The sequence below is a fragment of the Manis pentadactyla genome, chromosome 6 (genome assembly GCF_030020395.1).
Source record: "Manis pentadactyla isolate mManPen7 chromosome 6, mManPen7.hap1, whole genome shotgun sequence".
Taxonomy (NCBI): domain Eukaryota; kingdom Metazoa; phylum Chordata; class Mammalia; order Pholidota; family Manidae; genus Manis; species Manis pentadactyla.
In genome coordinates, this window is record NC_080024.1 from 760,713 (window position 1) to 787,367 (window position 26,655).

General features: G+C 60.9%; 1 protein-coding gene across 12 annotated transcripts in view; it reads right to left on the bottom strand.

Annotated features, from left to right (window-relative positions):
• Positions 1-26,655, bottom strand: part of CROCC2 (ciliary rootlet coiled-coil, rootletin family member 2) — a 94,642-nt gene that overhangs the window by 22,390 nt on the left and 45,597 nt on the right. For 11 of the 12 annotated variants that reach the window (XR_008998106.1, XR_008998107.1, XR_005027907.2 and 8 more), the window contains 17 exons: positions 26,368-26,533; positions 23,454-23,557; positions 22,694-22,891; positions 21,447-21,543; positions 21,277-21,366; positions 20,956-21,162; positions 20,512-20,711; positions 18,743-18,916; positions 18,191-18,335; positions 17,772-17,918; positions 17,336-17,503; positions 13,138-13,331; positions 9,748-9,875; positions 9,272-9,441; positions 8,442-8,618; positions 5,937-6,050; positions 2,502-2,645 (listed from right to left, as the gene is read on the bottom strand). Coding sequence is in view for 8 of the 12 variants with exons in the window: in XM_036901274.2 (XP_036757169.2) it covers positions 2,502-2,645; positions 5,937-6,050; positions 8,442-8,618; positions 9,272-9,441; positions 9,748-9,875; positions 13,138-13,331; positions 17,336-17,503; positions 17,772-17,918; positions 18,191-18,335; positions 18,743-18,916; positions 20,512-20,711; positions 20,956-21,162; positions 21,277-21,366; positions 21,447-21,543; positions 22,694-22,891; positions 23,454-23,557; positions 26,368-26,533 (2,623 nt within the window). In the remaining 4 variants the exon portion in view is untranslated. The remainder of the gene's footprint in view (positions 1-2,501; positions 2,646-5,936; positions 6,051-8,441; positions 8,619-9,271; positions 9,442-9,747; positions 9,876-13,137; positions 13,332-17,335; positions 17,504-17,771; positions 17,919-18,190; positions 18,336-18,742; positions 18,917-20,511; positions 20,712-20,955; positions 21,163-21,276; positions 21,367-21,446; positions 21,544-22,693; positions 22,892-23,453; positions 23,558-26,367; positions 26,534-26,655) is intronic. The other variant, XM_036901275.2, reaches the window with a different exon arrangement.

The window sequence follows — 26,655 nt, forward strand, 5'->3', positions numbered from 1 at the left end:
GTCCCCCAAGTGCTTGGAGGAGAGGCAGACAACCTGCTTTGCCCACCCATGGTCCCCTGGAGCAGGGCAGCTCAGCAGGGCTGGTCCCAGAGCCCAGGCAGGCAGCACCCTGACCCCTCCTCACCTGGACCTGCCCTGTGCTCCCTCCCAGGACCTGGGGATGCTGACCACTAGTGGGCAGGCCTGTGAGGCCCACGTGTCTGCACCACCCCGACCCCGGCCTAGCTGCCTTTGCTGGCAGCCCTCCCCACCTGCTGCCCCGTGACCACGCTCCTTCAACAGTGGCATGGCGCCCACCCAGTCTGGGCAACAGCACCAGCTGCGAGGACCCTGAGCCCTGCCAGGCCCCAGGCACGCCCACCCCCACAGGCCTCGCTTCCCCAACTACGTGGAAGGCGTGGGGTGGCTCTGGACAGCAGTGCTCCTGGAATGCTCGGGCAGCCCTGGGCATGCTTGGGCCAGATGTCCACCTGCCTGGGTGTGGCTCTGCCCTGTCGCATGAGCACTTGGTCAAGCGCTCCACAGAAGCATGGGCCTCCTAGACCTGAGGGGCAGGGGCAGTGGACGCCCAAGGTGGGAAGGCCCTGGAGCCAGTGGGCGTCTCATGACCCAGTCGCCCAGACTCTGGCCCTGGCAGCTCGGCACCTCTGGGAGCTGACCAAGTGTAGGAGAGGCCGCAGGGGTGTCCTCCAGCCCTGCCCCTGCCAGGCCTGCTCTAGGCCCAGAAGGGACGCCAGGGCCCTGCTTCCCAGAGGCCTCCAGGCACGGCCTGCCGACTTTGGTTCTGGGAAGCAGAGCTGGGCGAGGCCTGGAGCATAGGTGGGGGTCAGGGGTCGTACGCACCCCGGGACACAAGGGGCCTCAAGGCCCTCAGAGGGAGGGTCTGGAGGAGAGTGCAGGCCTGGGGAAGGGGCAGCCCACCCCTCAGCACCAGGCACCCCTGAGAAGGTCTCTGAGGAGCAAGCCGAGGAAGCCGCAAAAGTGAACGGCGCCGCGGCACTGGTCCACCAAGAGCAAACCCCCCTTCGCTGGCTGTTTCTGTGGGACACTGTCCAGGCCCCTGGCCGGCCTGGCTCCTGCAGCGGCCGGCTGTTATTGTTGTTCTGTTTTGGGGAAGGGTGCGAGCCCCCCTTCGCTGCCTCCCGCCCCCCACACATGGGAGCCGCGAGGGAGCAGAGCATTTTCCGCTGAGCTCAGCAGAAACCCGCCCAGAAGGTCAAGGACAAGTAAGAGAGCCCTCCCGCCATGGAAGAGTGTTCGCTTCCCAGGGCCAGGGGACGAGGACAAGCAAAACAAAGGGGGGCCCCTCCCCGCACCCCACCCGCCCCTCTGCCTCCTGAGAACAACCATCCCTTTTACAGGAATTTTACAGCCAAATCGCTTAATGTGATTATAATAATGATTTCTTTACTAGAAATTGTATAAACAGCCTCTTTTGAAATCCCCTGCAGGAGGTGACGGGGCTCTGCGGGAGGGAGCAGCGGGAGGGAAGTAGGGGCAGGGCAGCGGAGGGCCGCGCAGGTGTGCGTGTGCACGTGTGTGCGTGAGTGTGCGGTTCAGTGTGCATGGTGTGAGTACATGTGGAGTTGCATGCACTGCTTGCTGCACGGGTGTGCACTTCGTGGTGTCCCTGTGTGTTTGCACACGCAAGTTGTGCCCATGTGTGAGTGTGTGCGTGTGCACGTGCTGGCACTGTGTGCACGTGTGTTCCTGGGGGGTAGGGTGTGCACATGTGTGAACAGTGTGTGGGTGTGTGCGTGCACACGTGTGGACCTCAGGCAGGTCTGCAAGAGGCTGGACGGCCCTCTAGTTTACAGGCTGTGAGAAGTCATGGTTTCTATGGTGACTCCGGGCCAGCCTGGCGCCTGGGAGGTTCTGCGCGGCTCCCTTAGCTGTTCCTTCTGTCCCCCTCCGTTTTGGGGGTCCTCTCCTTTCGGGGCCCCTCTCTGGGAACCGGGACTCCTCACCCCGCCCAACACAGGCGCCCCCTTCTCCCTGGCTCCTCCCTGTGCTGCCCCCAGTTTCCAGGCCTCTCTTTGCTCCCCCGTGTGGCCACCTGCTGGCCTGGCTCTGAGATCCGTTGAAAGGAGCCCTTTCTCGGGGGCCAGAGCAGCCTGTCATGTCCAGTCTCACTCTGGCTCCGTCTGCGCCTGGGTGCTGGGAGGCCGCCCCTCGCCCCACTCTGCGGAGCCTCTGGCGGTGCCCTCAGCTGCTCCCCCAGTGCTGGTCAGCACCTACCTGCCAGCCTGGGCACGTGGCCAGGGAGGGCACGAGGCCACCTTAGACCCTTGGCCCCCCCGCCCCGCCTGGGCTCTGGCTCACCCTCTGGCCCAAACTCCCAGCCCCGCGCTCCCCTCTCCCAGGTCCCTAGGTCCTGTCAGGTCCACCTCAGAAACGGCTCCCCAGTCTGCCCACCTGCGGAGCTCCAGGCTGCCCAGCTGGGGCACTTCTGTCCAAGACCGTCCCCCACGCGCCTCCTGGCACCGCGGCGCCAGCCTCACCTCTCTCCCCACGTTGCTGCGCTCTGCCGCCATCTCCCGGAGACTCTGGCTCCAGGCTGCAGCCTCTCCCTGATGGGCGGAGATGGCGTCCTCAAACTGGGCCTGCAGGGCCCACAGCTCGGCAGTCGTGGCACTGACGGTTTCCTGGGGGGAGCGGCCACACTGTCAAGGGTCAGCGGGCGTTCTGCTCTGGCCCACGGGGGCAGCCACACCTGTCCTGGGGCCACACAGGTGGCCTTTTCAGGCTGCACAGGTGGGTGGGGGCCTGCACCGGGCCCGGGGCCCCAGGTGAGGGCCTTTATGCAGACAGACATTGTGCCAGTGTCACTGATGCTGGGTCACAAGGGTTCAAGGTGGGGACAGATGGGGACGGAGGCCCCAGAGGAGCACTCCCCGTGGGGAGGGGCTGACCCTGGGCCCTGCCCCCGTGCAGTCCCTTGCCAGGGAAGGGTGGTCAGCAGGGGCCCAGTCTGGGACCCACATACCAACTCCTTTCCTTCCTGAAACATCGCTGTTGGGCCGACCGTGGCCATTTGCAAAGGATGTGAGGTTCTGCCCTCCCAAACGCCGTAGACCGGGAGCTGCATGGGCATCTGTGCCCAGGGGTTCAGGGCTACGGCTCTGCCCTCACCCAGAGGAGCCCTTAGGCCCCACAGTCCCCAGTGGCTGGGGCATCAGCTGCAGTCTGTGCCTCTGGCCCCCTCCCTGGGGCCCCACCCATTGGCATAGGGTGAGCAAGGCTGGACCCCACCTCAGGAGATGGGGTGGTGGCCAGGGAAGGGGAGGGCCACTCCCCCAGTCCAGGTGACCACAGGAGCCCCCCCACCCCTGTCATCCAGACCCTCGGCTTCCTGAGCTTTCAATAGGAGGCGTTCGGGGACACCCACCATCCCAGCCTGCCCTAAATGCGTGAGTACCCACAGACATGTCTGGGAGGGGGCCAAGGGCTCTACCAACCCCCCTTGGGCCGGGGCCATGCCTGCAAGGGCCACGCTCAGGTGGCTCGGACCTCCCTTCAGGACTCGGCGCAGTGCCCGACACCCTGCTCTCCAGAGCCACCCACAGGCGCTTGGAGGAGAGGGGGCCCTGGGCCCGGGCTGGACAGTGGGTTACCAGAAGTGCCTCCCTGTCCACGGACGTGAGCCCCAGGCCATGCTGGCCCAGCCCCCTTGCCGAGACCCTCCCCCTCCCTGCCATGGCCTCAGAGTGGTCCTGGCCCCCAGGAGGGGCTCCTCAGCCAGGTGGGCACACAGAGCTGGCTTTGTGCCCCAGGCAGGCGGCACCCAGTCTCCTCTGCCTCCGGCCTTCGTCTCCCCAGTCGGCTCCTGCTGCCCCGCTCCTACCCCAGGGGCTCTGCAGGCCACGGCCCACGGGCGCGGCTGGGCTGGGGGCTTCCTCCCTCTGCGTTCCCCGAGCCTGCCGAGGGAGCCTGGTGGTGCCCTCTCTGTCCCCGAGCCCTGCCGTCCCTCTCCATTGACAGGCAGCACCCAGGGTGGCCCCAGAGCTGCTACGGAAGTATCAGGGTGGCCAGGCCAGGAGGCCCCTGCCCGGGCCATGGGTGACTGGGCACAGGTCAGGAGCCCTCCGTCCTGCAGGGGGCTTGCTCTTACGTCATCCCACAAATGGTGCTCCTTGGCTGGCATTTCTCCCCTTCCCACCACAGTTCAGAGGGTTTTAATTTCCATTTTCCAAACCAAGTGGCAAGAGAGGCCTTGATGGCTGGCAGGCCACCCCTGCCTGGGCAGGGAAGGGTCCCCAGGAGGCCCCTCTGTGAGCTGGGCCTCGGCTCCCAGGCCTCAGGAGCTTTCTTGTTCCCTTGCGGCACGCGGGGCCCATGGAGCAGCTCGGAAGGGGTCAAAGGAAGGGGGGCCTCCTCCAGCCTGTGACCCTGGAGGGTCCATCAGGTCTCAGGGGCGAGGCACACCTCCAGGGAGAGAGGCTCTTGGGCAAGACTCCCTGGGATCCAGGAGCAACTTCCTGTTCTGCTCAGTGAGCCGGGTCCAGGTCACCCCGTGGGGCGGGGTGGTGGGGGTGCCATGGAGAAACGCCTGGCAGCCAGCTCCTAACTGCAACTCCCTTTTCCACTGCCTGGTGCCCTGTGGGCCTCTCTGCCCATCTCCCGCCTCCCGCTGCCTGGCTGGTCAGTCAACTGCGAGGCTGCCCCAGGCCCTGATGTCCCCCCACCCCAGCCAGGAGACTTCCCGCTGCCCTGGTGAGCGGCCACTGCTCACGGGAAGGTCTGGGCCTGGAGCCATGGTCTGCGTTCTGTGCACCGACTCACCGAGAGTGCCCTTGGTGCCAGGGCCCTTGGGTTGGGGACACACCCAGGACCAGGGCGAGGGGGGTGTCCTGGGCTGAAAGGGAAGGAGCAGCACCAGGCAGCCAGAGGCCGGAGGCAGAGGAGGTGGGGTGCCAGCCAGAAGAGCCGCGCACGGGGCAGAGGGGAGTGGAGGGCAGGGTCCCACCTAACCTGACCATACCCACCCGCTGCAGGGTGGGGGCTGTGTCCTGGGGGCCATCGTGTGCCTGAGGCACCTGTCTGCTCGGACCACCCCCAGGGCAGCAGTCTAGACCCCAGCTGCATGCAGCTGCTCCCCAGCTCCCCACCAGGCCCCGCTGCATCGCCCCTCTCCTCCTGTGAGCTGACCCTTTTCTCTGCATCGCTCACGCGGGGCTTGGCAGCACCTCCCGAATGGGCTGAGGCCACCCTGCCGGTGACAGCAGGGGCACCGAGCCCGCGGGCAGTGAGGGAGCATAGGTCCCAGAGTCTCTGCCCCACCTCCTCAGGGTCCGAGGTGCTGCTGCCTGACCTGCCCCCTGGACGTGGGCTCCTGAGGAGTCGGGGCCCTGGGTGGCCCCTGCTGGCTGCCCTCAGCAGCCCCATGCAGAGCGGGCCTCTGTCCACTGGCCCAGGGTGGGCAGCCGCCTGTTGGCAGCCCCTCAGTAGGTGCCTCCCTCCCAGCCCTGCCTCAGATTCTGCACGGGGTCCTTTTGGTGAGGCCGCGATGCTGGCCCGCCTGGGGCTGCTCCCCTGGAGGGACCTCGTGCACGTTTCCTGCAGCTACGCGTACAGAGTGCTCGAGGGCACCGACATGCAAGGCTCGGGGGGCCCAGGCCCGGTGCTGGCCCCTGCTGCTGCCCCACGTGCAGCCAGGGCCTCTCCGGCCACTGCCTGGTCCATGGGCAAGGGAGAACTGGGCCTGGTGGAACCGTGGTGCCTGTGGCCTGCTGCCAGGGGCAGGGACTGGCTCCCTCAGCAGTTCACGCGGCCTTTTCTTCCCATGGAGACAGTGCGCCCCCACCCCCAAGCAGGAGCCCGGGGATGGCCAGGGGAAACTGCAGAAGGGGGACGTGTCCCTCGGACCAGGAGGAAGGGTGCAGCTGGGGGTCGGCAGCGTTGGCCAGGAAGCACGCGGCGGGCCCTGGGGGGCTCACCTGGGCTTGCTCACGCTGACTCTGGGCCTCCTGCCTCACGCGATCCACCTCCCTCAGGGCCTCAGAGAGCTTGCCCCTCAGCAGGCTCCTCTCTGCTTCTCTCAGAGACAGGGCCTGGTGAGACAGGGTGGGGGTGCTGAGAGGGGACAGGGGTCTCTCAAGGGAGATGCCGCAGTGAAACGCCGGCTGTAAAGCCCCTGCTGGTGCCCTGGGTTCCTGGCTCTGCTCTGGGAGGGGCAGCACCTGGGAGGCACCCCGAGTCCAGCCTTGTGCCTTCCCCTCCCCGTCCTGCACCTGTCCAAGATGTGTTCTTTCCAAGTTGGCTTCACACACCACCTCCGCTGAGCCCCCCGAACCTGCCAGACAATGTTTCCCGAGAGCACAGGGCAGGGACCACTAACGGTCCTTAACCTCTGCAAACACTCACGCCACCTCGGGTGAGGGCACAGGTGCGTCCAGAGAAGCTGCACTTTGCGCATCAGCCCCGAGGGGGGGCACGTGGAGCAAATGCTGCTCCATCGCACTGGCCGTGGAAGGCAGAAGGCGTTCGCAATGCCTGTCAGAGTCACAAGCGCGTGCTCCCTCGGGGCCCAGGCCCACTGGGGAAGGCAGGCCTAGAGACCTGTGCGCCAGGTGAGAGGACCTGCGGCCAGGGCCACGGTCAGGGCCATTGAGTACTGTTTGCAATGGCAACAAACTGGAAACAACCCACATATCCAGCGTCGGGAGGCCAACAGCACAGATGCTGACCCGTGTCCCCAACCAGACATTTTGCAGCTGAGATGAAGAGCGTTCAAGCCCTGAACACACAGGTGTGGACCTACTTTCAGGGTACGCTGGTCCTGAGGAAAGAAAGGCCTAGAACATTGCATGGTCTTCTCACCCCTCTTGTGTAAAGGTAGGGGTAACAATATCTATTCCTCTTTGCTCTTCTAGGCACAGCAATCTCTGCGAGGATGATACAGAATAAAGAATTTGGTTTTTGTCCTAGGTCCCAAGGGCAGCCTCTGGATCCTTGGGATTTCCCAGGTGGGGAGTGTCTTTGTTGTTCCTGGGCCACTGGAACCACACCTGAGTCGATGTCAGTGAAGGAACTCCTGGCGCCCCGTCCAGTTCCAGGGCTGGGAGCTGGCCATGCGAGAGCCCGAGCACGTGGTCAGAGCTCCTGGACTGGCCCGACCCCCAGCCTCCGGAGGGGCAGAGCCTCGGTCCCACGTGGCCAGAGATTCCCGCACTCAAGCCCAGCGGGGGAAAGCCCGGGGGCGAGCACACGCGGACGGGCAGGGGGTAACATGCCCCCACAGCACGGGGAGGAACTCCGACCCGGGGTCTCTTCATCCAGCCAGCCCTAGTGTGTGTCTTTATAATAGAACCGTGATCACAAGCACAGTGCTTGTCGAGGTCTGTGAGTCACGCTGGCGAACGGTTGAACCTGAAGTGCTCTGCACAGGGCTCCTTGGGACCCCAGGCGCCCTGCAGATGCCCTTCGCCTCTGTCCACAACCTCCTGCTCCTCCCTAAGGCCTCCGAACGCCACCGCGGTGGCAGTGCCTTTGTTCCCTCTCGGGAAGCAGAGTCCTGGAGCTGCCGAGAGCGTGGCCCCCTGCCCAGCAGGTGCGCAGTGCCGTCCCGGGCAAGGTGTTCCACGTGCAAACATTCGCCCTGTCACCAGTACAGAGGGGCTGATGGGGGCCGTGTACCTCAGGGGGTAGTGAGAATCCAGACGCGCAGCCCTGACAATGACTTTGGCTGTTCCTACTACTGCAATTCCCCCTTTGCGACTTGTCATTTGTACCAATATCGAGAGTCCTATCACACTGCGTGACAACGTAAATGAATGTGTTTCCTTGTCTGTCCCATTCACTCCACAGGGAGTGCTTCAGGCCGGCACGGAAGCGCCTAGGCTCAGAACGGGTTTGACGTGCCCAGGTCCGAATCCCCACACCCGTGGGAGGGGGACGGCCGTGCGGAGGCTGATGGCTGTGTGTGCTGGGAGACATTCGCGGATGACTGGCTGGGCAGGTGGAGGGCTGGACAGTCACACGCCTGGGTGGGTGTCTGGTATGGATGGACGGCTGAGTGTGTGGGTAGAGGGAAGAGTGTTTGGTCAAGTGATAGATGGTCAAGTGGGTGGTTAGATAGCTGTGCGGATGGGTAGTTGGATGCATGTTTAAGCAAGTTTATAGGAAGATGTGTGTTGAGGCGTGTGAGAGGACAGGGGGGTATGTAGACAGAGGGCTGTGCGTGTGGGTGGGCAGCTGGGTGTGCAGATAGAAGGATGACTGTTCAGGTGAACAGATGGATGATGCACGACTGGACGGAGTGGCGGTCAAGTGCATGGAGGGCGGGCGGGAGGGGTAGGTGGGTGGCTGGACTGGTGGATGAGTGGGGGGTGTCTGTCTGCCAGGGCTGCTGTGAAGACCAAAGGTACAACTGCAGCGGCCCAGAAAGGCCGCCCCTCCAGGCGGGGCGGGGCGAGGACCCCGGGCGCCTCATGGTCCGTCACCTGCCGCGTCTCATGTTCCAGCGGGAGGAGACGCTCACCACGCTCTTGCCTCCGGCTCTGAACCTCCGCCCTCAAGGCCTCCCTCCTGGCAGTGCTCCTCACCGCCAGCTCCTTCTCCCTGTCCAGCTGACGTGCTGCGGTCTCCTTCTCCTTCGTCAGAGACAGATTCAGCGTCTCCTGGGCCGGGGCATAGGGACGGGTAAAGAAGACGTCACAGGTCAGGACACATGAGAACAGCCGGTGCTTGTGGTCTGGGCGCCCTGGCTCACAGGACAGCAGGGCAGGACAGGTCCCTGGGCGATGTCCGCTCCAGCTGGACGCACACCCTCGTTCTACACGTGGTGGCACAGGTGGCACGGGAGAAGGGCTGCAGAGGGCTCGCTGGGCCTGAGCATGTGCCACCCCACTTTTACCTAGCAGTTTGGGAGCCTGTCCTTAGCCTCCACAGGGCACCAATCACCGCGGCATGCAAGACGTGGAAGGACACGTGACGGCCTGCCAGAGCCCCTGCCCAGCGGGATGGCCCAGGGGGGTAACATGCTCTCCAGCTACGAGCCCTCTGGCTGCAGCCAGGTCCGCCAACCCCCAGGTCCGGCTTCTTCTCTGCGGGATCCTCCCCCCCAGCCCCGCACATGTGCGCCAGGCTGCAGGGCCCCGGGCTGCCTCCTCGAGCTCCGAGAGGCCGCCTCCGGCTCAGCCTCAGGGCGGCTGGAATACCTCCGCCTCCCGGCTGGCATCCATGGCCCCTCGCCCAGGCGTTTGCAGTTCTTTGGGACATGTGGGCTCCTAGGAAGTGACCCGACAGCCTGGGTGGCCCCAGGGAAGCAGACCTTCTCCCTCTGGAGCCGTGCCAGGTCCTCACGGTGGGCCAGTGCCTGGCTCTCCAGGGCCAGCTGCACGTCCCGCTCCTGCTGAACCGCTCGCCGCTGCAGCTGCCCCACGTCCCACTGCAGCTTGGCCTCCTGGGCCTCCCAGGCACCTCTCAGATGCTCCATCTCCACTGTGAAGCGACAGGGGCGTCAGGGACGGGCAGCAGGGCCACCCTGCCATGGCGTCCCCCATGGGCCTTGCCAGTTCCCTCCAGAGCGGTGGCCCTGAGAGGACGCCGCCTGGGCCAGCGCTGGAAGCAGGCCGGGCAGTGCCCACCCCTCACAGATAGCAGTGGCACCGCCCACTGGGCCACATGAGCTCCAGGCCCGTGTCTGTGCCCCTTCAGAGACCACGGAGTGAGGGCAGCACATCTGGGGACGGAGCCCCTTTGAAGGGGTCTTCTGGGGCCCCTGTGGGGAGCCTGCCCGGGGAGCACCTTGTAGGGCCTGCCAAGCGAGCCGGGCACTCTGGGCCTCTCCCTCCAGCTGCTCCTGCTGTGCCTGCAGCTGCTTCACCCGCTGCCGGGCCTCAAAGAGGCTGCTCTGCAGAGCGTCCCTCGCAGCCCTGCAGAGAGTCGTCCCGCAGAAGGGCCGTCAGCCAGGCGGCCCTGCCGATGAGGGACGGCCCAGAGCCTCTGCTGGGTGACAGAACAGCGGCCACCAGGGCCAAGCTAGTGACTCAGAAGGTAAGCACATGGCGTCTCGTTGGTTTCAATCTCCAAAGACAAATTGGACGAATCAAAGCAAACAACTAAACTTAGAACCATAAAAACAGAATAAAACACAGAAAAGTATTTTTTAGTCTTCTTATGCAAGAAACAAGATCCAGAAGGCAAAAATAAAGTGACCAACAGAACTAAACACAGTTAAAGAGAGGGAGAGGGATCTTTTGTACAGAGAAGACTCCACAAACCAATTTAAGGGACGGACTTGGAGAAAAAGTCTGCACTAAATGTGCAAAGGGTGAATATCCATCATACCAAAGAGCTCCTACTGATCAGTGACAGCGAGTCAATGGATCCCACAGAAAAAATAAGAACGACTGTTGTTCACAAAGAAAACACAAATATTGAATAAACAGGAAAGTCGCTCAGCCTTACTGGTACTCAAGGAGAGTCAAATCACAACCATGAAGTGTTGCTGAGCATCATCAGATTAGCATAAGCTCAAAATAATAATATCCAGTGTTGGCAAGGGTGTGAGGACCGTTGTCTTTGGTTTGTGGGGTGGGGGGGAACTGAGGAATTTCAAAACTCTGGCTGTGCTGTCTTTGAGCCAGTGATTCCACTTCCAGGTGTCAGTTCTTTAGGAAAATACATGAACCCACAACCTGTGTACAAGAATATCCACTGTAGCTTCAAAGAGGGTATTAATCGGACTCCATTTCAATGCTGTAAGTGGCAAAATGTTTTAGCGATATGGTGCATCTTGTCTGTTGTTAATGAGGATGAGGCAACTCTCCTCTCCTGTGGTGGGAAGAGCCGCCCCGAAAGCAGTCCGCCCGGACAGAGCTGCCCCTGCAGCGTGACCGTACGCACAGAAACAGCCTGCACTGGGTCTCTGTGTGCACAGGCGCAGATGCTCAGAAAACACCTGGGACAATACACAGCAGAGCCCATCTCTGCAGAGGGTAACAAAGTGGCCGAAGTGGTTGTCAGAAGACAGCCAATCCCTCACCCGTCAACGGGCCAATAACCATGTTCTAGTGGTCACTGCGCTCTCCCTGTGCTGGGCGATGCACCGTGAAAACGACACACCACAGATGCTCAAACAGTGACGCCCGCAGGAACACACAAATAGCAGACATATCACATGAGCCAGTGACATAGGGAGGGCCGTGGGGACCTCACTCGCCCTAACCGGACCCCAGTCTCACATGGTCTCCCTGCTGCCTGCTGCCACCTTATGCCAACACCTCCCAGGGCCCCTGATGTCTGTGAAGCCCAGAAGCTTCACTTCTCTGACACCCAGTTCCCCTTCGGGTCCCTACCCTGTAAGTGCCCACTCCCTGCACCAGCTGCGTGCTCCCCGGCCCAGGTGCTCCCCAGCTCTGCACGTGGAGAGTCCCCATTCTCTGCCCAGATGCCTGCCTGTCCCTCTGGGAGAAGCAGCCTCTGCTGCTTGGCCACAGGGAACTTCACCAGGAGGCCTGAGAAACTAAGGGGGTCCAGTCCCTTCTCCCACAGAAGCTGAAGAGCATCCCAGCATGCTGGCGTGCAGGCCCAGCACCAACAGCACGGGTGCAGGTGGGGTGCGGCAGGGACCCCAGACCATCTCGCTGGCAGCGTCTCCCATGCACCTGTCCCTGAACTGATCATCTCTCTGGCGCCCCAGCCTTGGCAGGGCCTGGGGGGGGCCGGAGGACCCTGAAGTCTGGGGTGCCCCGTCAACAGGTCAACTATGGGAGCGGGAGCAGAAGCGAACAACTGGAGCAGGACTTCTCAGACCTCATGCTCGCCAACAGTACCTGGGAGCTCATTGAAACAGCAGCGGCCAGACCCTCCGGCCCCAGCGAACCAGCCAGATAAACACACCATGTGCATCCGGTGTGTTTCACCCCTTCTAGATGCTCCCCCTAAGTCCCAAGCATCCCTGGAGGCTCTGGCTGGTCATCGTGAAGTGCTGTTTAGCAGGAGGGCGGCTCTGTCTGGGGGCTGCAGGGCTCCCACACGCAGAGGCCCTGGGCACAGGCAGGACTGAGTCTCGGGGACGATTGTGGCTCGTAAAGCCTCTGACCAGGGCCCATGATCCAGGCAGCGAATCCTGGCAAGAGTATGGGTCCCTCGTCCCCTGCTTTTCCGAGTGCCCATGGGGCCTGGGAAGGGCAGTGGGCAGGACCCTGGGACCTCTGCTCCTGCCAACCCTGAGCAGCCCTCACCAGCTTTTCCTTCCTGATTTCTGTGCGAGCTATCATTTGCAGGAGACGTTTGCCCGTGAAGGTGTCCCAGGACCTGGGACTCAGAGGGTTCTCATGACCCCCAGATTCTGGAATTCCAGGAGGAAATAAATATTTTCTACAAAGATACTTAGCTGTTCCTGAGAAGAGCCCACAAGGTGTTGAAAGCCACCAGCCTTCTGATTTCCAGAGAGGCCGCGGGACCCGCTCAGCTCACCCGGCAGCAGTACAGGACGCCTCTGCTCTCGCGTACCAGTGCCCACCCACATCTTCGGGAAATGAACCGCAGTGGCCTTTGGAGCTCACCCTGCCCCCTCCTTAGCCTCATGGTTCCCTGGGGCTGACACTGCCCCAGCTCCAGTCATGGGCATGTGACCCCAGACTGCCACTCTGAGCCCTGCCACTCCCAGGACTGATTCCAAGAATCAAGGCGGGTCACGCTGGTCAACGGCAGGAGCTCTTCCTGGCCCTGTGTCTGCTGGAGCGGGAAGCCTGGAGGAGATGCTGGTCATCCGGCCCCCTCACCCTGAGCTCGCCCAAGGGTGACATCTCCTCAGACTCGAGCAGCACTGAGGGGAGAGAGGCAAGGTCCTGAGGGCACTGCGGGAACACCTGGATGCAGCCTTGCCTGAAGCCATTTGTGCCCTAAGCTTCTCAGACCCATGAACAAGGCGTTCCCTGGCTGGCCGCCGCTGGTCCCAGCTGGGCCTCCTCTCTCAGGAAGGCCACCCAGGGCTTTCACTGGATTCGCCTCTTCTAGATGTTCCCCCTGCCCATGAGCCCTGTTTGCCCCTTAATTGCAGCCTGTCTCCCATGTAGATATATCTGCCTGGCCCTCCAGTTGCCGAGGGAGTGTCTGCTCCCTGCCACACTGCGGGCTCTCCGAGGGTAAAGCCATCCAGACACACCCTGTTGGCGGGCCCCCCGGCACCTGAGGTCAGCTGCCTCCTCAGCGGCGAGCTGACCCCGTCTCTCCAGAGCCTCCTGCGTGGCCAGCAGCCGGGCCCGCTCCTCAGACAAAGCTTCTTTCTCGCGCAGGGCACCCTGGAGCGTGTCCATCTGGGCCTCCTGGTCCTGCAGGCTCTGGGCCAGCTGCTCCTGCAGGTCCTGTTTCTTGCATGTGACCTGGAGGGCGGGGAAGGGAAGAGCTCAGCAGAGAGAGAGAGAGAGAGAGAGAGAGAGCGGGTCTCCTAAGGGAAAAGAAGTCATTTCCCACAGGATGCCATGGAAGGAAGGGGTAGGAGGAGAGTAGGTACAGGAACACTGGGCCGCAGTGGAGGGACCCCTGCTCTTGCGACCATGACAGGGTGCCTGTGCCAAGTCCTCCGGGCAGGAGCCGGCCGCCGCTCCAAACGGGGACCTTGGCTGGGCCACAAGTCTGCAGGGGGCAAGAAACACCGCACAGAAATGACAGCAGAAGGTGACAGAGGACCAGATCATTGTAGACTAATACTTCCATCAACAATGTCACAAAAATCTAGACAAACATGTCACGGAAATCCACACGAGGCCTTGGAGAGCTGCGGAGGCGGCTGGGACGGGGGAGTCAAGGCCTGGAGGGGAGGGGGCGGGAGCGCCCCAGCGCAGTGCCTCTTCTCTCCTCCGAGCACTTAAACATCTCGGCTGAGGAACGGAGAAGCCAAGGAGAACTTCCGGCAGCACTAGGGCCTTAGGGGTGCAAGTCGAGTTCAGAGCCACCATAGCAGAGAAGCCCTGATACACACCCAGGTTTCTAGTTATCATCACAGAAGGGTTTCAGCCTGGAAGGGGTGGTGAGCCAGAAATGGGGCACCCCACATAAAACCGAAGCCCAGGTTCGGATCATCCCAGGCATGGGTCACAGTGGTCATTGAGCTTCACCGCCTGCCCGAATCAAGAGTAAATCCTCTCTGGAAGAACAGCGTCATCAAGACCCTCAAATCACTTCTATAATTTTTATATATGATATTTGGCATTTAATCAATATTATCAGGAATATTGGGAGATACGATCATATAGCAAAAACCACATGTAAGAACATAAACACAAATACCTCCCTGCTCCCTTGGTTATCCAAGTACTTATCAGAAACAGACTTTAAAATGGCTGTTATTAAATGTTCAGGAAGATGGATGGCAAGATACAGAATTTCACAATAGAACTAGAAACTAAATATAAACAAAATAATTTAAATACAATACCCAACATTAATAAATATATGGGTTCAATGGTAGATTAGACAGAAGATTAATAATCTGGAAGACAGAGAGAAGAATGTGTTCAGACTGAATCATGAAGAGAAAAAAAGATGGAAAATGCAGAAAAGAGCATAATAGACATATAAGAAAAAGTAACAAGGTCTAACACACATACAATTAGAGTTTCAGAGGGAGAGGAGAGAGCATATTTGAGCAGATATTGAACTTCCCAAATCTAATAAAATACATCAAGCCACAGATTTTAAAAGCCATAATCCTCCAAAAGGATAAATACAAAGAAAATGTCACATAGATACAACTTAGTTAACTTTCTGAATACCAAAGCTAAAGAAAAATATCTTTAAAAATCAGAGGGGAAAAACCACACATTACCTTTAAATGAACAAGACTGACACTTGATTTCCAAACACAACAATGAAAGTCAGAGGACAGTGGCATAAACTCATCAAAATGCCGGAAGAAAATAATGGCCTATCCTGGTATTTTATACCTGGTAAAAATATTCTTCAAACACAAAGACCAGAACTTTCTGCTTTTGACAATGCTGAAGTAGACTGTTGAAGACCAACCCTTTCACCTAGATCAGCTAGAAAATCTGTATAATGTTCCTCCAACATATCTGCATGAAGGTCTCAGAGATGCCAAGGGAGCCATGACCCAAGGGGGTTCAGCTACTGAGAGACACGGATTAAAGCGAGCCCGACATTCTACCACAGACTTGCCCTTGAGGTACCTGCCAGCTCCTAGGCAGCACAGTGCCCAGAGCCTCGGGGGCCAAGGACAGAGCCTTAGCTGACAGGCTGGGGACTTAACCTAGGGCATCGGCAGGCCTGTGAGACTGGGGAGTCACCGCACGCAGTCCAGAGCTATGAAGGGAGCTGGGGCAGGCGAGTTTAAGAGATCAGAAAGGAGGGGGAGTCTGAGATTGTGTGTGTGTGTGTGTGTGTGTGTGTGTGTGTGTGTTTAATGGTACTATTTTAAAAAATAACTCACAGAAAGTATAGGGCCAAGGGCCTATAAATCTGAATGAAAAGCAGCAGCTGAGGATCTGGAATTCAGATAGAACTTTGGACAGTCTTGTAGAATTGAGAAAAAAAATTAAACACCCAAAATGTCCAGTTAGGAACACAGGAGAGTTATGCTATACCTTGGGGTAAACCAGAAATATATTGTTCCTCACAAAAGACTGAAACCCAGTTACAAATGGGCTAAATTCAAGACTGGATAAAGGTGACCTGCACCTACTCTGATTTCTCAAGATCAAAAGCAAATTCCCTCTGGAAGTTGATATTATTCAGAGCTTCAAATTATCTCTACAAAAACATAACATCTGTAATTCTATAAAAATTGTTAAGTATACCAGGAGATAAAACCAAACAACTGAAAACCAAGAGGATCAAAGACAATAGAAAGAGACCCATTAGGTGGTTCAGATATTGGAGTTATCAGAAAAAAAGACTTGAAAAACATTATAATTAATATGTTCAAGAACATATCTGAGAAGATAATTTTGTCAGATAACTGAAATGTGCATGTACATGCGTGTGTGTGTGGTTAAAATGACCATTTAAAACAAAAATGTAGGCTTTATAGCAATGCATATAGAAATAAAATATATAACAACAAGAGCACAAAGGACAGCAGAGATAAATATATGGTTGTAAGGTTCTTAAATTATTTGTGAAGTAGTATAATATTATTTGAATATTAACTATGCATATCATGATTTTAGAGTAATCAGTAAAATAATAATGAAAAGAAGAATATCTGAAAAAAATCAGTGAAGAAAATAAAACAATACTAAACAAATATGCAACTAACTGAAAAGAAAGCCAGAAAGGAAGAATGTAAAAAAAAATTTTTTTTTAATGATACAAGTAGAAAACAGATGCTGACATGGTGGACTTAAACCCAGCATATCAATGGTTATATTAAATGTAAATGGTGTAAATGCGTAAATAGAAAGGTAGAGATGGTCAGAGTAAATATAAAAGCAAGACCCAACAATATACTTTTTACAAGAAACACACTGTAAATATACATACACAGACAAATTCAAAGTAAATGTATGTAAAGTATATTGTGAGAGCACTTAGCATAAGAAATTTGATGGGGCTCTATCATTATCAGAAAAAGCAGGCATCAACAAAAAGTATTACTCTATGACACCATTTACAACAAGTTCTGGAACAGGCAAAGCCAATCCAAAGCGCTGCACATGACAGCAGGGGCTGCCAGGGGTGGAGGCCAGCGGGGCACGCGGCGGCCCCTGAGCTGGTGGAGGCTTTCTACTCTCCACCTCAGTGGCGGCTCTACAGGTGCACGCGATTGTCAGAGCTCGCGGAACTGCACCACGACTCACAGTCATACTTCAGTTTAAAAAGAGAGGAAACATATAACCAGAAGAGGGACAGGACAGAGTCTGAGAGACTGGAGGAGGCTGTGCTGAGTCCCAAAGGTGATGGGGCCACGGAGTCCAGATGCTACCAGAGGCCCACGGCCGCAGGGCAGGGTCTCCATGTGGCCCAGGCCAGGACTGCAGGAGAGCTAAATTGGGTCTGAGCAGCACAACGGAGGATCTGCGTCCCTGGGAGATTCGGGAGCCGGCGCTTGGATGCACGTGCGGCTCGGGAAGGAGAGCGACAGGACGAAGCAGAGGCAGTGAGGCCCTGTAGCCCTGAGGGCGCACGACCACGGCCCAGGTTCTGGGCTCCCTGAGGGGCAGAGCCCAGCCCCAGCACACGGGGAGCACGACTGATGGAAACGTTCTCTGCACGTTCCTTCCCCATCCCTGCCCCACCCCACCAGCCATGTCAGGCAACTGCCGTTAGCAAGCACAGGTGCGGGCGTCCTAATGGGGCCTGTGGCCCATCCACACCCAGAAGCAGGGGTAGCTCCCCAGGTGGGGGCCAGGAGCCCCGCAGACCTCACCTGCTCCAGCTGCTCCTCCAGGCGCCCGCAGGCCTGCTGCAGGCCCTTCCGCTCGGCCCGCACCCGCTGCAGCTGCTGCTCGGCCTTTGCCAGCTGCTCCCGGGCACCTGCTCGCTCCTGCTCCAGCGCCTTCTGCTGCTCCCGCAGCTGGTCCCGCTCCTGCTCCAGCTGCCCCCAGGGGGTGGGGAGGGGTCTCCGTCCTTATCCTGGGCACCCATGGACTGGCTATCTCTGTTCTGGGCCGCCCCATGGGGCATGGCCTTCCCACCCTCAGCCAGGCCAGGGCCAGCAGACTCCCTGTCCCTCTGTGGGCCTCTTGGACCCCAAACCAGGGATGGACAAGATGGGGGGGGTGGCTTAAAGAGCCTGGGCTTGGAGGCCAGGGCTGGGACACCCTCACAGCCACAGGGGCGGGCACGGCTCAGGGTCATCACACCTGCAGGACCAGGAGGTTCAGGGTGCCCTTGTCCTGGGCCAGCCCCTCCGTCAGAGTGGCCATCTTGGCCAGGGAGTCCCTTTGCTTCACCCCCTCTGCCTTCAGTCGGGCGGTGAGCAGTTCCAGGTCGGCATTGCTGGACTCCACCTGGGGCAGCGAAGGTGGGCAGCCATCACCCCAGGACCCCAGGGAAAGGCTCTCAGATTCACGGGCAGAGCCTTCCCACAGGGCGAGCTGTTGGTGCCAGGCAGGGAGTGAGCCGTGTCTCAGAGGCATGTAAGTGGAGCTCCGGGTGGGACAGGGTCCCACAGTGGGGTGGCCCGTGGGGTAGGCATGGCCAGCAGCTACAGAGGACAGGCGGGTGCCCACTGGCCGGTGCCCGAGGAAGCCCAGGCAGGTGGGGGCGGGTGGTGGTGTACCCGGGACAGGGCGCTGCGCAGACCCTCATGCTGGCCCTCCAGGACGTCCCTCTGCAGCTGGGCTGCGCTCAGGGCCTCCCTGGCCGACGCCAGCTCCTTCCTGAGCCCCGAGACCTGCTCCTCCAGCTGTTCCAGGTGCCCCCGACTGAGGGCGGAGGATGACATCACCTCAGGGCAAGACAGGGCCGCCTCACAGGGCCTAGCGGGCAGGCGACCGCCTGCGACCCCCTCCAAGCCCAGGAGTGCCGGCCGATGGCAGGTCCTGAGGGCACAGCAGGCACCGGGTGCGTGTTTCTGGGCTGGCATGCCTGGCCCAGGAGTGGGTGCTCACAGGCTGAGGGCCCCGCCCGCTGGGCCTGGGGTGGGCTTGCCCAGAGGGCTCTGGCGGGAGGCTGGAGTGGCTGTCTGGGTGTGGGGGGCCCAGGTGGCCTCTTACTCCTTGTTGGGTGCCCCAGTCCCCAGATGAGACTGGGAAGGAGGCGGACCCACAGCAGATGGAGGCTCCAAGGCCAGGGGGGCAGGACGGGCGCTGCCAGCCCCCCGCCGGCCCACCTGGTCTGCAGCTGCGTCCTGCCCCGCCACGCCAGCTCCTCCTTCTGCTCCGCGCACAGCTGGAGGCTCCTCCGCAGCTCGGCACAGGTTGCCTCCAGCCGCTGCTTCTCCGTGTCGCGGGCAGCCACCTTCCCTCTCAGCTCCTCCACCGCTGCCTCCAGAGCCCTCTTCTCCCTGGGAGCAGGGCATGGGGGCGGAGAGCCAGGGGACCCTCTCTGGGCACAGAGGGTGGGCAAGGCAGGGTGGGTGCTGGGTTGTGGAGGCCTCTCAGGACAGGAGCTCAGGAAAGCGTGGGCAGGAAGGAGGAAGATGCGGCCACCAGGCTGGCCTCAGAGGTGGAAGGCCCCCAGCCAGCTCGTCCCCCTCCGGCGGCCCTGTGGGAGCCCCTAAAGCACTGGGGCGTCTTGGCCCCTGGTGTGTCCCAAGCTCAGCCCTGTGCCGCCTGCAGGCCACACTCAGCCAGAACTCGGCTGGAAGGCAGGGGCCGCTCCCGGCTCGGCGCCCTCCTCAGCTCCACGGGGCTCTCCGGCCCCTGAGATCTAGCGCCCTTGTGCAAAGCGGTGCTGGGTGTCCGGCCCGCTCCCGGATCCTCCCTGCATGTCACCCACCAGCCGAGAGTGTGAACCTCAGCTGCTCCCGAGTCCCGAGGCCTGCAGCTCGCAAATCACCCCTGCACCTGGGTCCTCCTCCCGGCGCTGAGGGCCCACCTGCCCGCAGGGCGCTGCAGCTCGCCCCCGCAGCAGGCAGGCCTGCCCTTCCAGGCCTTGGGCTGGAAGGCGGTGCACGCTGCCCATGCCCCAGGGCTCCCGCCTCCCTCCGATCCTGGCGGTGGTGGGGCCCCTTCCCGCCTCACCTGCACTCGGTGCCGCTCTGCGCTCCACCCGCCTCTGTCCTGTCTCCCTGGGAGGCCCTCCCGCCCTCCCAAACTCCCGTGCTCCTCCCCGGGGGGGTGGGTCCCAGGACCCACACTGTGCTCCAACCTCTTTGCCCCTACCAGGGTCTCTCGAGGTGGCACTGGGGCTAATTTTCCTCAGACCTCCCATCCCAGTGGAGTGACCACCAGGCCTCCAGAGAGGAGCCGCTGGGGGGGCCGCCACGGTCCCGATCCCCAGGGTGAGGGAGGGCGAGCGCGGGAGGTGGGCACTGCCCCTCCCCCTGTTCCTGCAAGGGGGCCTCCTGAGCCACCAGCCAGCACCCGTCACCCTCAGCCAGCCTCCTGCTCAGGCCACCCACGGATCTGGGGAGCCCCACTGAGCCTATCACCCAGCACCGTAAGTCCCGGGGTTCTCACCCCACACCCCCACTCCCACCAGAGCAGTAAGAAGCGCAGTCACGGCTGAGTGCACCACCAACTGCCAGATCCACAGGATGCGCCAAAAGGGCACGTGGACCACCAGGGCATGGGGAAGAAAGGGAACTGGGGGTGTTCAGGCACCATTTCTGAGGGATGGAGGAGTCGTCCTAGGAGCCAGGCAGGAGGCTGGGAAGGGCCAGGAGGGGAGCGTGGGAATGGTGCTAGGCCGGCGGCAGCTCGGGGTACAGGCCACGGAGGCAGGGCACCTGCTCAGCCTGGGCTCTGGGAAGCCCAGGTGGGCTCAGGTGGGGGAAGGGGACTCGGCATGGGGGGGGGTAGGGGACAAGCAGAGGCGGCCTTGCTGGGAGAGGCTCCTGTCTGGGAGATGGGTGCTCCACCTTCACGCTGGAAGTCCTGATGGGGGGAAGGCCCCAGGCTGGGATGGCCCCATGCCACCTGCCCACCCTCCGGTCACCTGCCCAGGAGCTTGCTGGACGCCTGGCAGCGCTGCGCCTCCCGGCTCTGTGCCTCCAGCCTGCCCAGGAGGTCCCCGTGCTCCTGCACCCGCTCTTGTAGGAGGCTCTTGGAGGCCTGCAGCTCCTGCTGGCTCTCGGACAGCTGCTCCCGGAGCCCAGCCGCCTCCTCCTGAGAGGCCTCGAGCTGCAGGCGCAGCTCCTGTCCGGGGTGGGGGCACATTGAGTCCCCTCTGGCCTGGGCAAGCCTCTGACCAAGGACTCCTCCAGAAGGGTACACTTAAGAGTCAAGTCCCCTTCCTGGGGAGGCCCCGTGGAGGCCAGGTGCTTGGCCCACCTGGTTGAGCCACAGGCAGGACCTGTAATGGCACCTATCATGGCTTTGTCCCCTGTGGGGACCAGGAACAGCTGCCTCACATGCCCTGGGGGGCACTGCAGCCACCCACCTGCTCCAGCTGCTGTCGCCTCTCAATGGCTGCCTGCACGGCCTGCAGTGCAGGGTCCAGGGTGGCCGGGGAGCTGGCCCGTGGTGGGGACAGGCCTGGGTACGGGGAAGCGGTGCATGGGGGACTCCTCAGTCGGCCCTGCCCCTCCTTGCCCTCAGGGCTGCCACTGTGCAGCAGCTCTGGGCACACTGCGTCTGCCTGGGCCACCTTCCGGGTGCAGAGAGGAAGCTCAGGGCTCTGGCCAAGCAGGGACCTTGCAGGCCTCAGGGTAGCTGGGCCTGTGGGGTTCATCCCTGCTCTACCAGGGAAATGGGCCTGCACCTTTGTGATGCTGTTCAAGACATGCCACAGGGATTCGACTTCATCCTTTAAGTCGCCCACCGCCAGCTGGCCTCCACTGCGCCGCGCCTCCTGTGGCCAGGGCAGACTCCTCAGCGAGGTGGGCGCTTGTCCCCCACCACACAGCTGCTGCTCTTCCCAGCCCCACGCACCAGGTTCTGAACTTCCATTTCGAGGTAAGAGATGGTTCTCTCCTTCTTGGAGTTTTGCTCTGTGAGCTTGTCCACCAGCCGTGTCTGCTCAGAGAGTCTGGAGAAAAACTGGGGGGTGTCAGGGCAGGGCCACAAGTGCAGAGGACAGAGCCCAGAGCGGGGAGGGCCCTGAAGACGAGCCGGCTGTGCCCAGACTCCTCTGGTGCTGTCCTGCCCGCTGGCACTGACCACTGACCACCTCTGTCTGAGTGGGCCTTGGTGCCTCATTGGATCAGAGCCTCTCTCCTAGAACCTTCAATGGCTCTCACTTTCTCTGGAGTAAAGCTCAGACTCCTAGTTCAGCATTCAGGACCCCCACCCCCACCCCAACTCAAGGTCCAGCTTCATGGCCAGTGGCTTCCTGAGGCTCTGCCCCGTCCTTGGGCCACGGCAGGTGCCGCGCTGACCCGTGGGCCTTCAGCACAGGTGTGGCCTCTGCCCGAACAGCTCTACCATCATAAGGCTGACGATCAGCTACTGTTCCTTCCTTTCCAGGAGCCACCTTCTTCTCAAGGACCCCTGGGTCTCCCTTCCTGTGGCCCCAGAGAACTTAGTGCAGGCCCTGGGGTGCCACCCTGCAGGCGGCACTGGGCCATTCAGCATCCCTAGGTCCCCATGGTGGTCCTTCAGGGCTGGGTCGGGGAGTTTGGCTTGCTCCCGCCAGCCCGGCAAGGAGACGCCTAGGTCCTGCGGAATCTGGCTGCACGGCTGGCACGTTCAGCCTTTACTGGGGAGCTGTCTCCCCATTCCCTGCATCCGAGCTCGGGTCGTGGGGTCTGCTCCCGGCGTTGTGTGCTCACTCTGGGCTCACAGACCCCAGCTGGGCCTGGTCTCACGCACACCAGGAGGGGCCCTGGGTCCCTCCCGTCAGCTTCTTGATCAGTTCACCTCCAAACAAGCGCCCACCCACGGAAGAATGTGCATTGGGGCCTGGCAGCAGCCATGAGGGAAGAGTGGGCAGGTGTCCCCTGCAGCGCTCACTTGGGGCCTCCTGGGGAAGGCTAAGGGCATCTGGGCCATCTGCCTTCAGGGACGTCATGCAGCCCCTGGGAGAATGATTGAGAACCGTGTGCGCAACAAGGGACCAGGTACAATCAGGGAGCAGGGCTGTGCAGAGCCGCCTGCTCAGAGCCTGCAGCTACCCAGGGGTGTGGGCTGCCTCCCTCTGGCCTCCACCCGCCCTCGCCTGCCTGACCCCAGGTGCCCACCTGGCCTGGAGGGCCACCTTCTCCGCGTCCCAGCGGCCCTGCAGTTGCAGCATGTCCTGCACCTTGTCCCGCAGCCGCTGCTCCAGGGCGCTGTGGGCACTGCTGGCCGCCAGCCGCAGGCTGGAGTCAAGGCTCAGGCAGGCCATGTGCAGGCGCCGGGCTGTCCTGGCAGCATCCGCTTGCATGTCAGCGAGACCCCTGGAGGACAAGGGCGGCAGCCCCAGCTGAGCCTCGGGGCGTTCTGTGGGCTCCTGCCCAAGAGGCAGGGTGTGGCCCCATCGGCCCTGCTCCCCGCAGCGGACCCCTCCCTGCCCCCCTCAGGAGATGCTCCCACGTGCAGCACCACCTGTCCCTCCTTCAGCCGGGAGAAGCGAGTGGGGCGGCCAGGCCAGATGGGAGGGGCTTCCACCTCGAGCAGGACACTGATGCACACGTGTGCATCAAGGGCCATAGGACGGACCTGTGTAAGGTGCCTGGCAAGGGCTGCAGGGACCCAGAAGCCCCGTCCGTGTGGACGCCCCTCTGCAGTGACCCCTCCCTGGCCGCCCTGCCCTCATCTGCCCCTTGCACCCCTGCTGCGTTGCTGTGTCTTCTTGCCCTCCCTTCCCACCTGCCCACCACTCCCACGGGACCAACCCAAGGCCCAGACGGGGCTGTGTGGGGCTCGTGAGCCAGAACTGAGCACCACGAGGAGCCAGAGGGCAGTGCCGGGCCACCCCCGGCTGCCCCGTCCCGCCCCGAGGAGCCGCCAGGCGCCCACCTCTCGGTGGCTTCGCGCAGCTCAGCCAGGTGTGCCCGGAGTGCTGTGACCTGTCTCCACAGCAGGAGGAAGTTCCGGTGCCCCGCCGGGCACACACCCCGGGTCTGAAGGCAAGAGCTTTGTGTCCACCTCGGGTGGAGGCTGAAGGGCTGGGAGGGGTGTGGAGTCCTGCGCCCCCACCCGCCCGCACAGCCCAGAGCCGGGAGTCCTGCTCCGCAGCGGAGCAGACCCGAGTAGCCTGCCCTTCTGCAGCCAGCCCATGTCCCCGCAGCCCATAACTTATTTTCTGGAGTGATGCAAACCCTCTGCCCCTTGGGGCCACGACGCTGCCAGCTTCTGACCAGGATCGGCCCCGTCAGCCCCCTGCTGGGCTGGGGCCCCAGCAGCTCTGGGGAGGGGGTGGCCTTTTCCTCCTCAGGGACCCAGGGGGCAGCTTGTTCTCCAGGAGGGCTCGGGACTTCCAGGTGTGGGGGAGCTCCCTGGGCAGGTGGGGAGGCCACCAGCTGAGACACGATGGGCTGGGGAGGCAGGGTGGAGGGTGGGGGGGAGAGGGAGCAGCACGAGGGCAGCCTCGCGGGGAGCTGCACGGAAGCCCAGAAGGTCCTGAGTCCCTGCACCACCTCCCTGGGCCCTGACTGGGCTGTGCCCTGGCTGCTGACCTCCAGGGACCCTGAGGTCACCAGCAATCCTGCGCATCCCAGGCCCCACTGCCCGCATCGCCTATTACAGCCCAGCTGGCCAGCTCTGGCAAGTGCACGCGCCCCGCTGGTTCTCCAGACCTGCGCCCCCACCTCTGCCTTCACAGGCCTTTGCAGTCGCCCTCCCCTGGCCCCTCATCTGAGGTCGCCCCACTGAGCCCAAGAGTGCTGTGCTGCACAGGGACAGGGCCTGCCCCTTCGCGCCCGTTCCCAGAGCCCTCTGTACTCTTGCGCCCACCCCCGGCTGCCATCATGATCCCCCAAGGGCCGGGATGAGACACTCCTTCTAGTGATGTGAAGGAGCAGATGCCCAGTACCTACATGACATACACTAAATTCACAACTTCATGAGAGCAGAGCTGGGCTGGCCAGGGGGCGAGGAGCATGCAGGCCACGAACCGTGACGCTGGGGATTTGACACCCGTGCAGACAACCTCTTGTCAAACTGAGCAACTTGAGCACATCTCCTTGACCCCAGGGACAGAGAAAAAGGCCAGGGCCCACCCAGGGAAGCATCTACTTACACCGGGAAGTGATGCCCCAAAGCTGCAGGCAGTAAGGTGTGCTAGCAGACACACACATGCACACCCACGCTCCCCTGCCTGCAGGGCCCCGTAAGGAGGTACAATGGACAGAATGTTTGTGTCCCCCAAATTCACACGTTGAATCCTAGTCCCCACTGTGTCAGTATCTGGAGGTGGGGCCTCTGGTATGGGGTCAGCACTCTTATAAAAGAGCCCCAGAGAGCTTCCTGCTCGTTCCATGTAAGGTTATAGCCGGACCCGCATGAAATCAACGTGTGTTTAAAGGCCCCCCTCCCCCACCAGCCTTGGTATTCTGTTATAGCAGCCTCGATGGACTAAGACAGGAAGGAGAAAAATCTTCCTTGTGGATTTGGAAACACAAGTTAGCCTTTGTGCAGTTTCCAGCCTGAACTCATATAACCCACATAGTTTAAAAAAAAGCAAACCTCAAGCTAAAACTCTACGTCAGTGGGGTCCCAAAGACTGTCATTGCCCCTTGGCACCCGCCAGAAGCAAATGAAAATCCTTTCTGGAACGTAGCACATTCATTCTGGATTTCAAATAATTTTCACAAAGTTCCAAGAAAATAAGCAGCTTTGTGTTAAAAATGAAAATTAGAAATCTCAAAGACACAAGGAAACACAGCACCATGATCAAGAGCTGGCAGAGAGGGTAGAACCCAACCCTGAGGGGCTTCAACTATTAGAATATGAGGCACAGGCCACAACACAACTGCTTCTTAAGATGCATCAACACGTAAATGAGAGGCTTGAAAATATGAGTTAAGAGTAAGATACATGTTAAAGAATCAGAATTTTTACAGATGAAAAATAAAGTATTTGGAATATAAGCCAAGGAGGCAGGTTTAACAGAGATTTCTCCAGAAGATAAATTGATGACCAGGAAGGTAGGTCTGAAAAAATTATAATATAGACCAGAGTGATAAAAAGAAAGGAAGAAAATACGGGCGACTGAGAAGCATGGGACAGAACATGAGGAGAGCTACGTGCATGGAGCTGGAGAGGAGAGAGCACGTGCTCGGGCGGTTTTTAAAGAAGTCACATCTACTTTCCGACTATAATGAAAGGCACAGAATCGTGATGCATTCCGAACGGGATAAACAGCACAGACCCAGCATCGGTCGCAGCACCGCACAACGCAGAACACCGCAGCCATGGCAAGATCTCCAAGCGGCCAGGCTGAGAGGCAGGTTACCTCTGCGAGGCGTCAGTCTGAACCAGAGGGACTGGGTGCTGACTTCTCGGCAGCAAGGATGGAAACCAGAGGCCAGGGAAAGGACACTTCACGGGGCCGCCACCTATGAACATCGCTGACCAGGACAGGGGGAAATGAAGCCCCTGGCAGCCAACGCCAAGCTGAACCCGAGATGCGGCCCCAGGAGCCCAGTGGCGGGTGATGTGGACAGGCGGGGGCCTGGGCTGAGAGCTCTCCCCAGCTTCGCCCAGGCCCCACGCCCGGAGCCGGGCCACTAGGGACTCCCTGTGCTGGGGAACACAGCTCTCCCCAACCCTGAGGCTGAGGCCACAGGCACGCTGCCCTAACCCCTCATCAGGAAACCGCGACCAGGTGAGCTGAAGCGGGCTCCCCTCTCCTGGCCCCTGCTGCCCACACCCCGCCTCCAGCCACAGGCACCGACGGGGCACCCCACCAAAGCGTCAAGGCCGGGGGCACCTCTCTCTTGGTCCGGCGCTGTGCCTCCCTCAGCTCCAGCTGGCCCCGCAGACGGAGCACGCGGCCCGTCGTCCTGGCAAGCTCCTCAGCCAGCCTGTCGTTGGCCTTCTTCATGTGCTCCAGCTGCCCCCGGAGGAGGGCGTTCACCCGGGAGAGGCCGGTGCTCCTGGGCGGGCGGAAACCGCGTTGCGGCCGTGGGCGGGGGCCCCTCCTTGGAAAGGCGCTCAGAGACCCAGGCCCCGAGCTCCTGGACCAGCAGGCCCCAGCTCGGGTGTGCAGCCCCTCAAC